General features: G+C 43.4%; 1 protein-coding gene across 3 annotated transcripts in view; it reads right to left on the bottom strand.

Annotated features, from left to right (window-relative positions):
- ddhd1b (DDHD domain containing 1b) overlaps positions 1-18,259 on the bottom strand; it is an 85,568-nt gene extending 67,309 nt beyond the window's left edge. For all 3 annotated transcript variants that reach the window (XM_061811463.1, XM_061811462.1, XM_061811464.1), the window contains exons 1-5: positions 17,256-18,259; positions 6,760-6,936; positions 1,048-1,176; positions 695-842; positions 513-622 (exon numbers count right to left, since the gene is read on the bottom strand). In XM_061811463.1, the coding sequence (XP_061667447.1) occupies positions 513-622; positions 695-842; positions 1,048-1,176; positions 6,760-6,936; positions 17,256-17,973 (1,282 nt within the window). In that variant the 5' untranslated portion in view covers positions 17,974-18,259. The remainder of the gene's footprint in view (positions 1-512; positions 623-694; positions 843-1,047; positions 1,177-6,759; positions 6,937-17,255) is intronic.
- Between the last annotated feature and the right edge of the window lie 18 nt (positions 18,260-18,277).

Raw genomic sequence — 18,277 nt, forward strand, 5'->3', positions numbered from 1 at the left:
AAACTCGCAAATCCCTACAGTGCGGTACTTATGTTATCTTGAGGCAGAAAATAAACGTTAGCAAGAATGAAAAATGCAAACTCACAAGGAGAGTAGAAATGCTTACACTTTAAAAGCAGTGACTCTAAATAAAACATGATGGTGGCATTAAGGGACACCCTCAAAAAGCCAAATCTCCTTAAAGCACAAGGTGATAAGGAGTATAGATTCTGTCCGAATGAGTTCCGTAATGTCTTCAAAGATGAACAAAAAACACAAAAAACATAGACAATACTACAAGCACATAACTGAGGGGTCCACAGGGATAAAAGTGGCATCTTGCAGCATTATGTCAACTGCATAGCCAATTTCATTATTTCGCTATGGCCTTTGGACATGTATAAACAATGAGTAGTGACTAACAATATCATTGTTACCGACATATATTGTAATGTCCCTGAATCTAATGCCAACACAATCTGTTTGCTACTAGCTTTTGTCTTGAATGGTTGAGTGACAAAGGTGCAGCATACCTCCATCAAGAGCCAGTTTCGACCGCCATTCAACAGGAAGAAACTCAACATGCTCTGTGGTGCGACTAGGAAAGTGCTTCTCCTCCATCTTTCTGGCAGCATCTCTCATCCTACCAACAGAGTGTTACTGTCAACAATAAACTTGATTGAAAACTGTACTGACTTCCCATCAATTGTCTTACATGCTAGTGTTCCGAATAATGCGACCCTGGTCCATCTTCTGACCAATGCCATGCACCACAAACACAATGTGGGTAGTTTCAGGTGGGGTGTCCTCAGGAGCTGCCTCCTCCACATACCCTCGGTGGAGACGTGTTCCACTGCTTGAAGCTGTGGTTACAAGAGTACACATGAGGTTCAGAGGCTGTATCCTACAAACATTGATACTAGAAACACGAACATACAATGAGACTTCTTACTAATCTTAATTGCATTTTCCAAGTGGGTGAGACAGTTTGCCAGGAAAAATTACAATATCTGACATGATGCATTTGGTGGTCATCTACAAACATATATTACAAGATTTGATGTGCACCTTTAGAAAAGCCCAGTTTCTGAGTGACAGTTCGTGCAATCTTCGATGTGGTAGCATCACTGTACAGGTAGACCAAATCCACACTCTGCCAGTCAACATGGCTGCGGCTCAGCTTCAAACTGTGAATAGCTGACAGAAAGAGACGTGGTTATCAACAGCCAGTTCAAATTAAACTATTCCCCAAAATATTGAAAAAAAAAAAAAATATATATATATATATATATATATATATATATATATATATATATATATATATATATATATATATATATATATAGCACTTACACACCGATGAGCTGTTAGCAGACAAACCTTTTATTTGTTCTTCACAGCGAAGGCAGACTGCCTATCACCGAACACAAAACAAATAGTCCCCACAACCTGTGAGGGAAGTAGCTGACCTTCAAGTCCCTGGTGAATCAAATGCAAATGCCAAAGTCTTCTTCTTTAGCTTGCCCAGCTCAGTAAGATTAAAGGGCGATCGTTGCCCCAGCAGGTAATATTGCAGAGTACCAACTGTCCACCGAATACCCAAAAACTCTTTCTCCATGGTACTATAACTCGATTCACTCTTGGAGAGCTTTCTGCTGAAATAAAGAACTTGATGGTCCATCTCTTGTACCTAGTTTGACAAAACAGCCCATTTTGATGTATCAGACAGTGAATTAAAAGAGAAACAGTAATTACGCATGGGGACAAGAGGCTCCCCAAAGAGGTCATTTCACTTTCAAGTGGCCACTGGTACTTTTACGTCCACTGGACTGGATCTGAGGCACCCTTTCGGGTGAGGTCAATCAGGGGGCTGGTGAAGTCTGTGAAGTTGGAAATGAACCCAACCCTTGAATAGGTTGCATTTGCTGCAGTCTTATCTACCTGGGGCCACAGCTGCCCGACACCCAAGTTGTATCCCAGATACCATCCCTCCCTCCGTTCAACAGCATACATCTTCAGGTTGACGCTGAGCCCAGCTTGTCTCGATGATTCGAGCACTGCTGCCACATGCCAAATATGCTCTGCCTAACTGTTGCTGTGGATTATCACGTTGTTTGTGTAGGCAACAACAAAAGGAAAAGAAGGCGAGGCTTGATTTACGAGTTGTTTCTCTCGTTTTCTTTGTGTAACGTCACGCGCTCCCCTCAATAATTATTCTTGAATTAGTGCCGAACCTACGTAAGTCCTGACTGAGTACGACAATCACTACTTTAGTGTGCTCAAACATCCTTCCTTCAGTCTTGGTGTCTCGGTGCACATTGAAGGCTTTTCGGACTGCTAGTCTGGTTTAGCTTAGCTAATTAGCCGCGAACAAAAGGACAAGTTTGTGCAGTCAGATCATCGCAAAATATCGCTCAACACAGATCAAGTGTGTCAATCATTCACACTTAGCTATGTTATGCAAGCGAAGAACTGCTAATTCATTTATATGAGACATGTATTGAAAATCAAGTATACGGCATACCTTCGTGCAAACATATCTGTTCCACCAACTAGACTTTCAGGATACCTGTCGTTACTATTATAAAGTCCGTGACTACACCTCTTAACCATATCTATTGTTAAAGAACCCAAATACGCAACAAAACGCCTACAGAAGCTATACTGGACCATTCGGCGTTGTCTGAAAAAACTGCGGGTCCAAAAAAAAGTGCGTGGTTTATGCAGATCTCTGGCCTCTGATTGGTCAGTGACGCGGATTGCGCAATTTCTACGGAGGGGTCAATTGATACGAACCATACGGAGTGAGAAGGACATTTTTTTTCCACAATGAAATATGCCAGGAGCCCTTGGTTAAATTCAGTGTTGTAGAAAAAGCAAGCAGTGCCTAGCTGGTCCACGGGTTCGTCAACTTGGAGCACTGGTTAGACATCAACCTTTGAAACTTAATTTACCTTACAATAGTCCATGGAGAACAAAATACAACCATCTTTCTTAACTACAAGAACAAAGGGGCTAGACCAGGCTCTGTTGGAGGGCAGCCAACGACCTGTGTTTCTGTTATTGTCCTCTGAAGCCTTGCTATGTCTTCCTCAGTGCAGCTCCCATACCAAAGGGAGAAACAGTGTGTCAGCAGGCTCTTGATAAATAAGGGTTAAAAGGCCTGCTGCAACTTTGTGTCCAGGTTGTTTTTCCTGAGAATTCTCAGAAAGTGGAGACTCTTTTGATGACTGCTGGGATGATATCTGCCCAGGAGAGGTCGTCAGAAATCAGGACTCACAGGAACCTGAATGTGAGGACTCTCTTCACACATCTGCAGTTGATGAAAAGCAGAGCCGGTTCAGTTTTGTCCCTCCTGAAGTCCACAATGATCTCCATAGTGTCTGTTCTGTGCTAGATTGTTTTCTGTGCACCAGGTTGTGAGGTTCTGGACGTCCTCTCTGTAGGGTGCCTCGTTTCCCTTTGCGATCAGACAGACTGTGGTTTCGTCAGTGAATTTGATTGTGTTATTTTTGTGGACTGGGCTGCAGTCGAAGGTGTAGAGACAGTACAGGAGGGGGCGTAGCACGCAACTCTTTGGTGAGCCAGTGCTCAGTGTAACGGTGGCAGCCAATTCTCACAGTCTGGGGTCTATAAGCCGAGAAGTCCTTGATCCAAGTGCATGTGAGAGGAGGGAGGCACAAGATGGCCAGTTTAATAATCAGAATGTTTGGAATGATTGTGTCAAAGGACGAGCAATAAAACACAAAGAGCATTCTAGCGTAGCTATGCGGGTGTTGCAGGTGACGCAACACAGTGTGTAGAACTATGCCAATGAACCAAGAACACGTTCGCACAACAGCTTTGCTAGCAGGCCACGTCCACTTGCCGAGGTGGTGTGGGATGGTTATCACAAAGGAGTAAAGTAGGATTGGTGGACTTTGGGACCTCAGGTTCTAAATCGTCTTTCCTTCCCTACAGACACCAGCAAGGTGGGTACCACCTCCAGCCATGCTCTCGGGAGGTGGTAAATCTGAGTTGCCCCTACCTGTTGGAATGCACTTAATATTCAACATCTCCCACCCATTTTGTAGCCACAAAAAGTGTCTGCCAGTTTGTGAGTAATTTAGAGGTGGAGAAAGGAAGCAATACCAGAAGCCCGGTGTAAATTGCCTGAGCTTAAATCCCTTGTTGAACAGGTACTGATAACGCTTCTGGGCCCTGAGCAAATTCTCCCCGTGACAACAGTCCAAGTGTGGTGAGTTTTGCTAGGAGGTCCAGATCGTATTGAACTTCGTTTTTGCCTGGCCTTAAACCGTCCTCAGTTTTCTTTGAGGAAGTCCAGAATACCATGTGGCTTTCTGCCAAACATAGTTCATAGGCAGGGAAGCATATGTAGGCCTGGGGTACCTACCGCAACACAAACAAAGTATCTAGCCATTTAATCTAGTTGTTGACATTCTCATGTCAAAGTGTATGTATGATGGCTTTTAAAGCTTTTTTCAGATGCTGGACAAGGTCACCTGTCTGCGGCTGATACACACAGTCCCAAGTGACTTCATGCCCAATAAACTAAAGTTCCTGTACTCTACGAGACACAAACAAGGTCCCTTGGTCAGTTAAGATGTCTTTTGGGATCCCAAACCGAGATATAACCTGGAAAAGCAACTGTGCCGCACTCTATGCAGAGATGGTTCATAGGGCCACTTTTTCAGGGTACTGAGTTATGTAATCCACTAGGACTAACACAAATCTATGTCCCCAAGCACTTTGGTAACAAGCCCAAAGAGAGCCATGTCAATGCATTCAAATGAGACTTCAATGAGTGGTAATGGGCACAAAGGCACTCTTGGGACAGCCAGTTTATTCACCAACTGGAATTCAGAACAAGATTGCACTTTTGTTTGTCACACATTGTCATCTGATCTACCCATCAATCCCATTCAATGCATTGAGCACCCCTGGTTTAGAATATCGTAGTGAGACGTCTTGAGCGAAAAAACTTCCATGCGATGTAGTGCAGGAACTAACGAAGAGTCTTGTGAGTTCACCGCCAGTTACCCATGTCCCTCTGTAGTGTCAGAAGATCTCACATCCCCACTTAGCACCGTTCTTGTATCGCATGACTTGATTGTGAACACATTCCAACACATTGCACCACTAGCCGATCAAACCCTGGCCAGTCAGCGCCTCAATTGAAGAAAGGGTGTGTCAGGCGGGAAATAACCACTACAATAATCTTATTTTTCCCCTTATGACGAATCTCTATCAAAACTCTTAATATCTAAAATCCATGGGCTGGTGGCAGTGCAGCACTTTGATATCCCTGTCGGAAGACCCTCGAGTAACTGCTCCAACACGATCATCTCCAGCATTCACCTCTCTCGAGTGAACTCCTCTGGCTGCAGCCATCTCGTTGCCGCATCCCGGTACCTGGCCTCCAACCTGGTGGCCCTAAACAAACGCCGGTGATCTTCAGTAGTGTAGCCAATGCGGTTGTGGACAGCTCCCTTCACCTCCTTTAACCTCTCCCATGAAGAGGCTGGTAGACTGAGTGATGCAGTCTGCACCTCCCCAAGAGCAAGGGAGAAAACGCAGGGCCCATTATCCTGATGGTCAGCCGCTAGCAACCACCTACGCCTCAAACATCTCAAGGAAAGCCTGCGGGTTGTCGGTCAACACCATCTTGTGAAGAGTAATTTCAGGCAGTGAGGAAGAAGTGGGGGTGGTCAGCCCCACCTCCAACCAGGAAAGCAGTCTTTCCAGCAGTTGGGTCTGCCCCTCCTTCTTGCCCTTCAGCAATTCCAGCTGTCGCATACTCACTGTGCCCAGTGCATTGCAGTGATTTCGCCCTACATTTCCGCCAAAGCTGTCACTAGTGTGCTCCTGTGGATCTGTCATTGCGGTGCTGCCCCACATTGAGTGCCAGTGTACCAGCGTTGCTCGTATATTTGTGGGGTCACTCCGCACGGACAGATGAATTGTGAGCATATAAAGCGTTTATTTACTTTTCAAAGCAAAGCAGACTGGTCATAACAAACACAAAACAAAAAATTACAAGAAACTGAGGGAAGCTGCTGACCTTTAAGTCCCTGGTGAATCAAATCCAAGGCGGCTGCCAAAGTACTCCTCCTTAAGTTGCCCAACTCAGCCACATCTGTCACAGCCAAATCACCCACAAGACCCCTCCCACACCTGTCTTGCTCTTGTAGCCAATAATAGAGCACACCCACATCCACATCCATTTCTTCTCCATTTGTGGACAATAGCTCTTACCATTTTTTGCGAAATCCTAAAGCTTTACAAAATGGGTTTGGCAAGCTCAGCAACATCACGGCTGACAGACATAAATCCCTTTCCAGTACTTCTCTCTTCTCGGATTTTGGGGGGAACTATGGCATATTACTGCATCTTTTTTAAAACTATTTTGGCAAGCTTCATTTTGTCGTACAGAACAGGTGTGGAGATAGTTTCGGCTGTGGTCAGTGAAAATGAAGTAAGCTTTACAAAAGGTTAGTCACAGTTAATTCAAAGTTTAACTGGGGAAATTATTTAACATAAGGCCAAGAAGCCTAATTTTTTTTGTTTTTCCTTTATAATTAAAATCCCCATTTAAAAACAGAATTTTATGTTTACTTGGGTTATCTTTGTCTGTTATTTACATTTGTTCTATGATCTTAAACAATGAGTGGAAACAATGACAAAAAATAAGAATTTGACAACGGGGCAAATATTTTTTCATGCCATTGTATACGTCATCGCTTGATTCTACACATACGTACATTGTGTTTCCTTTCTTACCATCTTTGCTGTCTACTGTGGTGGTCACTACCTCCATTTCATAGGTATCCCACATTTGTTGACCCCGGAAATGGGCAAGATGCTCTTGCTCAATCATGTCACTCTCATCCTCCTCCAAAGGAAGCCATGTTGCATCAATAAACCACTGGCCTCTCATCACAGGAATACGATCTTGCTCTGGGGAAATTTGAAAAGTACACTTACTTAGCCTATAGTCAAATTATTCTGTTATCGCCAATGCTACACACAGTCCTGTCCATGAACAAGTATAATTAATTTATTTTTGACAGAATTTCTCAGCATTCATGTTCAACTTCTCTTGCAACATTCTTGCATTTTCTAGGTTTTTTTTTTCTTTCGATTTTAGACTTGAGTCACTCAATACGGACTATCTTAACATGGGTTGACGAAGTTGTGTTAGTGAATTCTGATATGGTCACTGACCCGTAGTAATTATGGGTGACTGTGATGGGTCAAAATATTTGTGGGGAAATCATAATCTCTTCGTCATTCCAAAGCTTGTATCAACGAATGGTTTGGTTTGGTCAAACGCCCAAAATATACCTTTGAACTATAGTCGTTTTAGTTTTTGGATTGCCAAATTTACATGGACATAGCTCCATCCATCCACTTTCTGAGCCATTTATCCTTACAAGGGTTGAAGTACTGTTGGAGCCTATCCCAGCTCTCTTTGGGCACAAGGTGGGGTAGAACCCAAACTGGTTGCCAGACAATCACATTGTACATCTAAACAAACAACCATTCACACTCACTTTCACACCTACGGTCAATTTGGAGTCTTCAATTAACCTAGTATGCATGCTTTTGGCATGTGGGAGGAGGAAACAGAAGTGCCCAGAGAAAGCCCACACAGGCACAGGAAGAAAATGCCAACTCCCCACAGGCAGATGCTATAACCAAGGGGTCACCAACACGGTGCCCGCGGGCGAATGGTAGCACGCAAGGACCATATAAGGCGCCCACGAGTATGTTCTAAAAATACCATAGGCCACAAATTGCTACTATTATTTGTGCTTTATATTCTGAATCTAACTTGCTCATGTGAATTAAAATTGTAAAATACCTGTAATGTCATTTACTACAATGAATTAAAACAAAAATATTTTATGCATGTGTTTTTGAACGGAGTCAGAAATTGCCGCATACAGGTCCCCTTCATATGATCGGTGCTCACGAAGTAGCCCTCAGCCTAAAAAAGGTTGCTGAGCCCTGCTCTATCCAGTTATCCATCCTGCTGCCATGGATGCATGTGTGATTTAAAAAGGAATACTACCCAAAAAGTAGGATGCAGGCCACTTTTAAGTGGTGGGATATATGCTATCAACTGGTCATTATCAATAATACCTGTAACAACTAAATCAAAGAATCCTGCGCACCAAAATCCAAACTTTTCTATTCTGACTGGGTATATCAATTATTTAGGGAGTAAAAATTGATGTTTTTCCTAGGGCCTGTATCAGATCGAGGGATGAGGCTGAAATTTGAAATTGAGGGTGTTATATTAAAATGTGATTAGCACCTAGGCCCCAGAGGTAGGATGTGATTTAGAGTTGAAAGAGAATTCAGTAGTTCTGAGCATCCCAGACAGAGAGAGAGTTATGATTGGTGCAGATTGTAATGGACATGTTGGTGAAGGAAACCGGGGCAATGAATAAGTGTATGGGTAAGTAAGGTAGAAGCATGCAGGTAGATTATATTTTGCGCATACAATGTAATCTGAAGGCAGTTACTGACTGTAAGGTAGTAGTAGGGGAGAGTGTAGCTCGACAGCACAGGATTGTGGTGTGTAGGATGACTCTGGTGGGGGGTAGGAAGATTAAGAAGACAAAGGTAGAGCAGAGAACCATGTAGTGGAAGCTGAGAAAGAATGTTGTGGGACAGAAGGAGCTTCTGGAAGACTGGACTACTACAGCCAAGGTGATCAGAGAAACAGGCAGGAGAGTACTTGGTGTGTCTTCTGGTAGGAAAGGGGAGGTTAGTGGTGGAACCCCAAAATACAGGGAGTCATACAAGGAAAGAGATTAGCAAAGAAGTGGGACACTGAGATGACTGAGGAGAGGCGAAAGGAGTACATCGAGATGCGATCTAGGACAAAGGTAGAGGTGGCAAAGGCTAAAGAAGAGGCATATGAAGACATGTACACAAGGTTGGACACGAATGAAGGAGAAAAGGATCTTTACAGGTTGGCCAGACATAGGGATGGAGATGGGAAGGATGTGCAGAAGGTAAGGATGATTAAGGATAGAGATGGTGAAGTAAGAATAATTTTATTGTGTTGTTTTTCCATATTTAAAAGATGTTTCGCAATAGCTTCGTATATGTTTCGCAATAGCTTCGTATATGTTCGCAATAGCTCTGTATAACCAGCGAAATCATAAAAGGATGTTTCAACATAACATATGAGGTCGTGCAACGCCATCTGTTGGTAACAAAGAATAGTGTCAGGGGGGCTGAATTGGCCACTCACCCCTCCTTCCGCACACGCTTAGAGTATAAAAGGAGAACTTTGGATACTCACGATAGAGTCTGCTGCGGGTTGCGTACGGACGCCCAGCCGGTATTGAAGCTCGCTCTACCTGGAGTGTTGGCTCTCCCTCCTATTGGCGCACGGTAAGAGCTGGATATTCTTCTAAGAGCTGGTTGGATATTACTTAGCTTCATACCACGTGATTTGTGCTTGTGCTTGTGTTACCATTTCTGTGTGGGACCAATAAAGTGCCAATTGTTGGTAGCCAGAAGTGTGTCTTGTCTTCATTTCTGAGTGCCTATCTCCAACGATCCTATTAAAATTTGATACCGAACTCCTGAGCGAGGTATCAGAAATGTTTTAAAACAGATGGAAATGTGTTGACTGGTGCCAGTAATGTGCTAAATAAATGGAAAAAAATCTTAGAGAAGTTGAATGAAGAAAATGAGAGGGAATGAAGAATAGAAGAGGCAAGTGTGAAGGACCAGGAAGTGGCAATGACTAGTAAGGGGGAAGTTAAAAGGCACTACAAAAGATGAAAAATGGAAAGGCAGTTGGTTCTGATGACATACCTGTGGAGGTATGGAAGAAAGAGAGGTGGCTGTGGAGTTTTTGACCACCTTATTCAACAGAATAACTAGTGGGCGTTAGTTCCCATTTTTAACAACATGGGCGATCTGCAGAGCTGTGGGAAATATAGAGGAATAGAGTTGAACTACACAATGAAGCTATGGGAAAGAGGAGTGGAGCCAAGACTCAGGACAGAAGTAAATATTTGCGAGCAACAGAATGGTTTCATGCCTTGAAAGAGTACCACAGACGCATAATTTGGCTTCAGGATGCTTGTGGAAAAGTACAGAGAAGGTCAGAAGGTGCTACATTGTGTCTTTGTGGATCTAGATCAGGGGTCTCAAACATGCACTCCGTAAGATGATATTTTGCGGCCCCCACCTTAATAAGAAAGTATAATGGTAGTGTGGCCCTTGAGTTTTATATGGATGGCACTTTTACAGTGTTGCGTGTGGAGCAGAACTGGCTATCAGGCGTGTGACATCAACCGGGCTTGATGCAAACAGAGAAACAATTTTCAATGAGAAAGTTACACCAGTGTTGTTAAGGAGAGTGTTTTTTTGTTGTTGTTGTTGTTTTTTAAACACACATGTTGTAAACACCAGCATCCTTCATCTTATTTTGTGTTTAAAACAAGATATTTGAGAAGTCTGTGTGCCAGCCAGACTCCACCTTCAGCGGCCCCAAGTTAAATTGAGTTTGAGACCCCTGATCTGGAGGATGGCTATGACAGAGTACCAAGAGAAGAACTATGGTACTGCATGCGTAAGTCTGGTGTGGGGGAGAAATATGTTAGAATATTACAGATCATATATGATGGCAGCAGAACAATGGTGAGGTGTGCCATAGGTGTAAGAGAATAATAGAGAAAAAGAGAATAATTTAATATGGAGCTGGGACCGCATCAGGGATCAGCTCTGAGGCCCTTCCTGTTTGCTGTGGTAATGGACAGGCTGACAGATGAGGTTAGACTGGAATCCCCTTGGACCATAATGTTTGCAGATGATGTTGTGATTTGCAGTGAAAGCAGCGAGCAGATGGAGGAACAATTAGAAAGATGGAGGCATGCACTGGAAAGAAGAGGAATGAAGATCAGCCAAAGTAAAACAGAACATACTGTATGTGCATGAATGAGAAAGGTGGAGGGGGAAGAGTGAGCCTCCAGGGAGAAGAGATCGTGAGGGTGGACGACTTCAAATATTTGGGGTCAACAATCCAGACCAATGATGAGTGTGTTAAAGAAGTGAAGAAACGGGTCCAAGCAGGTTGGAATAGCTGGTGGAAGGTATCTGGTGTGTTATGTAACACAAGAATCTCTGTTAGGATGAAGGGCAAAGTTTATAAAACAGTGGTGAGGCTGTCCAAGAGCTATGGGTTAGAGACGGTGGCACTGAAGAGACAACAGGAAGCAGAAGTCGAGGTGGCAGAAATGAAGATGTTGAGATTCTCTCTAGGAGTGAGCAGGTTGGATAGGATTAGAAATGAGCTCGTTAGAAGGACACCCAAAGTTGGATGTTTTGGAGAAAAGGTTCGAGGGAGCAGACTCCGATGGTTTGGACATGTCCAGAGGCGAAAAAGTTAGTATATTGGTAGAAGAGTGCTGAGGATGGAGCTGCCAGGCAAAAGAGTGAAAGGAAGACCAAAGACAAAGTTGATGGATGTTGTGAAGGAAGACATGAGTGCAGTTGGTGTTTGAGAGGATGATACAAGAGGTAGGCTTAGATGGAAAAAGATGACACACTTGTGGCGACCCCTAACGGGACAAGCCGAAAGGAAAAGAAGAGGAAGTATTTCAAAATCCCCCTTTGCACATAAAAAGTGTCCAAGCACAAAGGCAAAAAGATCCACCATTGTACAAGACCATGCAGCTGAACAGAATTTTAAAAAAGTGGTGGAACATGTCTTTTGAGAAAAGAAAGCAAAACAAAACAAAATTGATGCATCTCACAGCTGAGCTATTCTTAAGAAAAGTACTGCAAGCTAGCACCATATTTGTGACCCTTGACCTAGTGTTTCACTTGGCTCACTTCTTCGCAGCCACCGTGGGTCCAATTCCCATGTAGTAACACTGAGAATGTGAGAACTAAAGATGGTTGTTGCTGTTCTCCATGTTCCCTCTACAGTGCCGTGAAAAAGTATTGAGCCTCTTCCTGATTTCTTTCTTTTTTTTTGCATATCTATCACACAAAAAGGTTTCAAATCATCAAACCAAATTTAATATCACTCAGTACCTACCCAAGGAAATACAAAATCGCAGTGGTGCGAGCTCACGGCTTCACCGCTCAGGGGAGCTCAGCTCACGGCTCTGCCACTCGGCGGAGCTCGCTGGTCAGACTGCACGTCATTCCGCCCGAAGAACCATCCGAATATTCAACATTATTTACAGCCACAGGTTCAAATCTAGATGGAAGTATTCCTCCGTCTTCCCGATCAACTGATACTGCTATTTCTTCATCAGATGAGGTTAAATCCAAGAAAATCAGCGCTGGGCATAATGGTGTCCCATGTAATCCAGCGTTTCAACGGCACGTAACACATCACATCTGCGCACGTTGGTCATGTGACTTGTAAAAATGGCGGCGCACCTGAAAATTTGTAATTGTCAATAAAAATCTCCTCAAAACACTATTAAATGAAAGAGGATTTAATATCACATTATCAAGATAGAGTACATATTACACAACCTATTGGATACATTGTTACTCCAAACCACCAGATTTTTCCTTTAATAAATTGAATTGTCATTTGAAAAATGTGTTTTGTATTTCCTTTAGTTGTCTCTGAGCGATATTAAAATCGGTTTGATTATTTGACACCTCTGTATGAGATAGATATAAAAAAATAAATCAGGATCGGGCAAATACTTTGTTAAAGCACTGTATGTGCATCATTTATTTAAACTTTAAACGAATGGTACAGTGTTCAAGCCTTAAACTCTTCTTTTTGTTGTATATTACAAAATTTTTGTATGACGTGCTGCTGCACTGCTCGTAGATGTGACTTAACTATTGCTTATGCCTGTGTACGAGAACATATTTATATTTTTGTACTTGTCTTTCAATCCATTTTATATCATCTTGATATGACATTTTTACATCCTGTAAAAATAATACTGGTAATATCATGGATTATGATATGGTAAAGTCTCATTTCTTCCACCACATGGGGCACATTGGCTGTCAGGCAGGCTTACTTGATATGTGATTCGTGTGATGTATTATTATGATTCAGAATTATTTCAATTTGTATTGCATCCAACAATTGAATATTTTTCCCACACATGTTTCCCAACTTTGGAGCAGGGGTGTCAAACTCAAACTCACGGTGGGCCAAAATTTAAAAAAATTGAACAAAGCCACAGGCCAAGGATGAACAACCTTTTAATATGGAATCAAACAAGTGTGTAAGAACAAATTTGTTTTGTGGCCTGATCCAGGTTTTGTTATTGTATCGTAACCCTGTTATAGGTACCACACCATCAAGAGTTAATAACTATCAGGTGTCAGATATTTATAGTAACACATTAAAAGAAACACAACAAGGCTAAAAATAAACCATCCTTTGGCTACAAATACAGTGCCATGTGAAAGTATTCGGCCCCCTTGAACTTTTCAACCTTTCGCCACATTTCCGGCTTCAGACAAAGATAGAAAATAACATGTGGAATCAACAACAAGTGGAACGAAATTTATTGGATATTTTAAACTTTTTTAACAAATCAAAACCTGAAAATTGGGGGGTGCAATATTATTCAGCCCCCTTGTATTAATACTTTGGAGCGCCACCTTTTGCTGCAATTACAGCTGCAAGTCACTTGGGGGTATGTCTCTATCAGTTTTGCACACCGAGAGACTGAAATTCTTGCCCATTCTTCCTTGCAAAACAGCTCGAGCTCAGTGAGGTTGGATGGAGAGCATTTGTGAACAGCAGTCTTCAGCTCTGCCCACAGATTTTTTATTTGATTCTGGTCTGGACTTTTAACATTTATTTGTGAATCATTCCATTGTAGAGTTGGCTTTATGTTTTGGATCATTGTCCTCTTGGAAGATTAGTCCAGTCGCAGGTGTTTTGCAGACTCCAACAGGTTTTCTTCCAGAATGGTCCTGTATTTGGGTCCATTCATCTTCCCATCAATTTTAACTTTCTTCCCTGTCCCTGCTGAAGAAAACGAGGGCCAAACCATGAGGCTGCCACCACCATGTTTGACAGTGGGGATGGTGTGTTCAGGGTGATGAACTGTGTTGCTTTTGCGCCAAACATATGGTTTTGCATTGTGGCCAAAAAGTTAAATTTTGGTTTCATCTGAAAAGAGCAATTTCTTCCACGTTTGGTGTGTCTCCCAGGTGGCTTGTGGCAAACTTTAAACAAGACTTTTTATGGATATCTTTGAGAAATGGCTTTCTTCTTGCCAGTAGTCCATAAAGGCCAGATTTGTGCAGTGTACGACTGATTGTTGTCCAATGGACAGACTCTCCCACCTCAGATGTAGATCTCTGCAATTCATCCAGACTGATCATTGGCCTCTTGGCTGCATCTCTGATCAGTCTTCTCCTTGTTCGAGGTGAAAGTTTAGAGGGACAGCCGGTTCTTGGTAGATTTGTAGTCGTCTGATACTCCTTCCCTTTCAATATGTTTGCTTGCACAGTGCTCCTTGAGATGTTTAAAGCTTGGGATATCCAAAATCCGGCTTTAAACTTCTCTACAACAGTATCTCGGACCTACCTGGTGTGTTCCTTGGTCTTCATGATGCTCTCTGCATTTTAAACAGAACCCTGAGACCATCACAGAGCAGGTGCATTTATACAGAGACTTGATTACACACAGATGGATTCTATTTATCGTCATCAGTCAACATTGGATCATTCAGCGATCCTCACTGAACTTCTGGAGTGAGTTTGCTGAAACTGAAAGTAAAGGGTCCGAATAATATTCCACGCTCCACTTTTCAGTTTATTTGTTAAAAACTTATAAAATATCCAATAAATTTCGTTCCTCTTCAAGATTGTGTCCCACTTGTTGCTGATTCTTTACGAAAAATGAACATTTTATATCTGCATGTTTGAAGCCCGAAATGTGGCGAAAGGTTGATAAGTTCAAGGGGGTCTAATATGTTCACAAGGAAACACACATTAAATGTCTTCTGCGGAGCAGATCAATTACAACATTGATTGGCAAATTATGTCACGAAAGCCCAACAGCATGAAATGCTAATTACCAGCCAATACAATCACTCCAATCAGATCGGTGTAAGCTCTGGTTGGTTGTTTGCATGTCTTTGTCTTACATTCTTGTCCATTGTCTATGACGCTTATCTTCACAAGGGCAGTGGGGGTGCTGGAGCCTATCCCAGCTAACATCAGCCAAAAGGTGAACTACACCCTGAATTGGTCACCAGTCAGTCGCAGGGAACATTACACCATCACTAAGTGGGAATCGATCACACGCTGCCCACACCAAAGTCAGACGTTTGAACCACGACACCGTCAGTGATAATTATTTCTCTTATGTTGTAATGTATTAATGGATCAAAAAAAAGAGAAAATTTGCAAAAATCTATCACTTTTTCCAATCCATCCTCTACTGCTTAGCCGAGGTCAGGTCGCGGAGGCAGTAGCTTTAGCACCAACGCCCAGATTTCCCCCTCCTCAGCCACTTTATCCACCTCATCCAGGGTAATAACGACACGTTCCTAGACCAACGGAGAGACATTGTCTCTCCAGTATGCCCTGGATCGTTCCCTGGGTCTCCTTCCAGTGAGACATGCCCAGAACACCTCACCATGGAGATGTCTGGCAGAACACCTCACCAGGGAAGAGTCTGGGAGACTTCCGAATCAGATGCACCAACCACCTCATTTGGCTATTCTCAATGCAGAGGAGCAGCGGCTCTACTCTAAGCCGCAACCGGATGGCCAACATTCTCACCTGATCTCTACAGGAGATCCCACACACACTGTGGAGGAAACTAATTTCATCTGCTTGTATACGGGATATTGTTCTTTCGAGCATTACCCACAACTGGTGACCTTAGGTGAGGGTAGGTATATAGATTGACCGATAAATTGAGAACTTTGTCTTTCAACTTAGCACCTTGTTTACCACAACAGACCGATACAAATTTCAATCCACCTGTCGATCCCGGGTTCCATTGCTGGCTCACTTGTGAACCTCAAGATATTTGAACTCCTTCACTCGGCAGGAAAATTATCGGCATAAATCATAGGCACAAACAACAGTCAGGACCCATCCCCCCACCCGAAGGCCGAGAATGGCTACCCTCTCATCCACCAGGGTGGACCCCAATGTACAGGCGCCAAGCCACGGGGCAATAAGTATATCCACACCTGCTTGGCACCTCTCACTGTGGGCAACTCCAGAGTGAAAGAGAGTCCAACCCCTCTCAAGAGGATTGGTATCAAAGCCAAAGTAGTGCATAGAGTAAAGAGTCTGACTATACCTAGCTGGAACCTCTCGACCTCACTGACTAGAGACTGATGAAACAGGAGCTAAATTTGCAAAACTTCGTATTTCTGGCTTTTGTTTTGAAATTTTGTGAAATTTGGGGAATGGCAGTGATTCACAGCATGGCTAGAATGAGCTGAACAGTAGAAGTTGAAATGGCGCAAATGGGTTTAGAAAAAGGGAACTATTGCTAAACTTGCCAAAAAAAGTTTGAATTTTGGGATTTATTTTGAAATTTTGTCAAATTTGGTCATGGGAGTGTCTCAGGATGACTAGAATAAGCTGAACATGTTGTAATTGAAACGGTGCATATTGGTAAAGAAATCAGGAGAATGTTTGAATATTTGTGAAAATTTTGAAATTTGAGCTAATACGAAGATTTGTGGGATTTGGGAAATGTCGTTGGTTGACTTGACTTTGCTGAACATTTTGAAATTGGAAGACTGAACCAGCAATTGCACGACGGATCAAGAAATGTTGAAGGAGAAGGGAATGCGTAATTCAGAATTTGTCCTAATGTGAAAAAATGTGGTTATTGGAAGGTGAAGAGTGTGGAAAGTATTTTGTGGTTGGAATGTGGTTTGCACAGTAAGGGTTTAACTTGGGTTTGAATGCCAAACCCGCCTGTGTGGAGCTTGCAAGTTCTTCCCGTGCCTGGGTGGGTTTTCTCCAGGTACTCCGGTTTCCTCTCACAATCCAAAAACATGCGTTAATCGGAGACTTCAGATTGCCCTATGGTGTGATTGTAAGACTATTATTTGTTACTATGTGCCCTGCAACTCATTGGAAACCAGTTTAGGGTGGACCCCGCCTCCTGCCCAAAGATAGCTGGGATAGGCTCCAGCATTCCCCGACCTTAGTGAGGATAAGACGCTCGCAAAATGGATGGAATGGTTTGCATCGGCGAAGAGGTTTTTAGGGAGGAAGGTGAGTGTTAATTGCACAAGCGTGTAATTCCACAAGGATTGCATCCTCACGGTTCCAGTAGACAGGGTAGCACTCCTTTTCTCTGATGTCCACTTCATAGAGGCCCCCTCTGACACAAACTGCCTCCATGTTCGTGCTGATGTCGTCCGGGTCCCTCATCTCCTCGGACAGGGACAGCTTTTGGCAGTCTTCCACAGCTACGCTGTCCACCGGCTGGACATCGCCGGACGTAGCTCCATCCCTGCCCTTGGATTCGACTGGTTCACAGTCGTGTTTGACCATGTCGGCGTGCTGCTGCCTGTACCTTGCATAGGCGCTCTCGATTTTTAAAGAGTCGTGTCCCACAAACGGCTTCCACGTCCGCTTGTCCTCCTTGTAAAACCACCTGACCTCCTCCGGGCCCAGCTCCGTGACTATTTCCCCCCTGTGCCTAGTGCTGCTGGAACGTACAGGTTTCTTGCTTGTCACGCTGCTGCCACTTTCGCTGTAGTGTGGGTCGATGTCCAGATACGATGGGCTCGCGTATTCGTCTTCTGGGAGACCCAGCATGAGGCCGTCCTGGGCTAAAAGAGCAAGGTGTCCGTCCAAACGCGGTTGTCCGACTGGATCATCCCTACCGCCGCCCCCGGCGCGGGGTTCTACTGCCGTCGGGTTCTCGTCGTAGCCGGACACGAAAACATCATTTGCCATGTCCCATTCACTACTGCTGACAGAGTTATTATCCGAGCTCTGCTGGCTGATGGTCCATTTGTCCTTCATATTGCTCATGTTTCGACTTGCAGTTGTTCAAATCCACAAACACAACGTGTGACCTTTGTAATCCCGGTATCAAGGTTTCTTCCGTTTGCAACATCTGGTCGCCTGTCTGTCCTGACCACGATAATATTCGTTAATATTATATACGATTCCAACAAACGTTAACCTATTCAATGCAACAACAAAAAATGAGAAATAAAAAATAAACATATCCGGCTCGAATGCTACCTAGACTGCTGTTTTATATCTTCGTAGATCACATTTACTACTGTGATGATAAACAATGCTCGTTCAGAAGTCATTCATCAAGAACATC

Source organism: Syngnathoides biaculeatus, chromosome 23, assembly GCF_019802595.1.
Source record: "Syngnathoides biaculeatus isolate LvHL_M chromosome 23, ASM1980259v1, whole genome shotgun sequence".
Classification (NCBI taxonomy): Eukaryota; Metazoa; Chordata; class Actinopteri; order Syngnathiformes; family Syngnathidae; genus Syngnathoides; species Syngnathoides biaculeatus.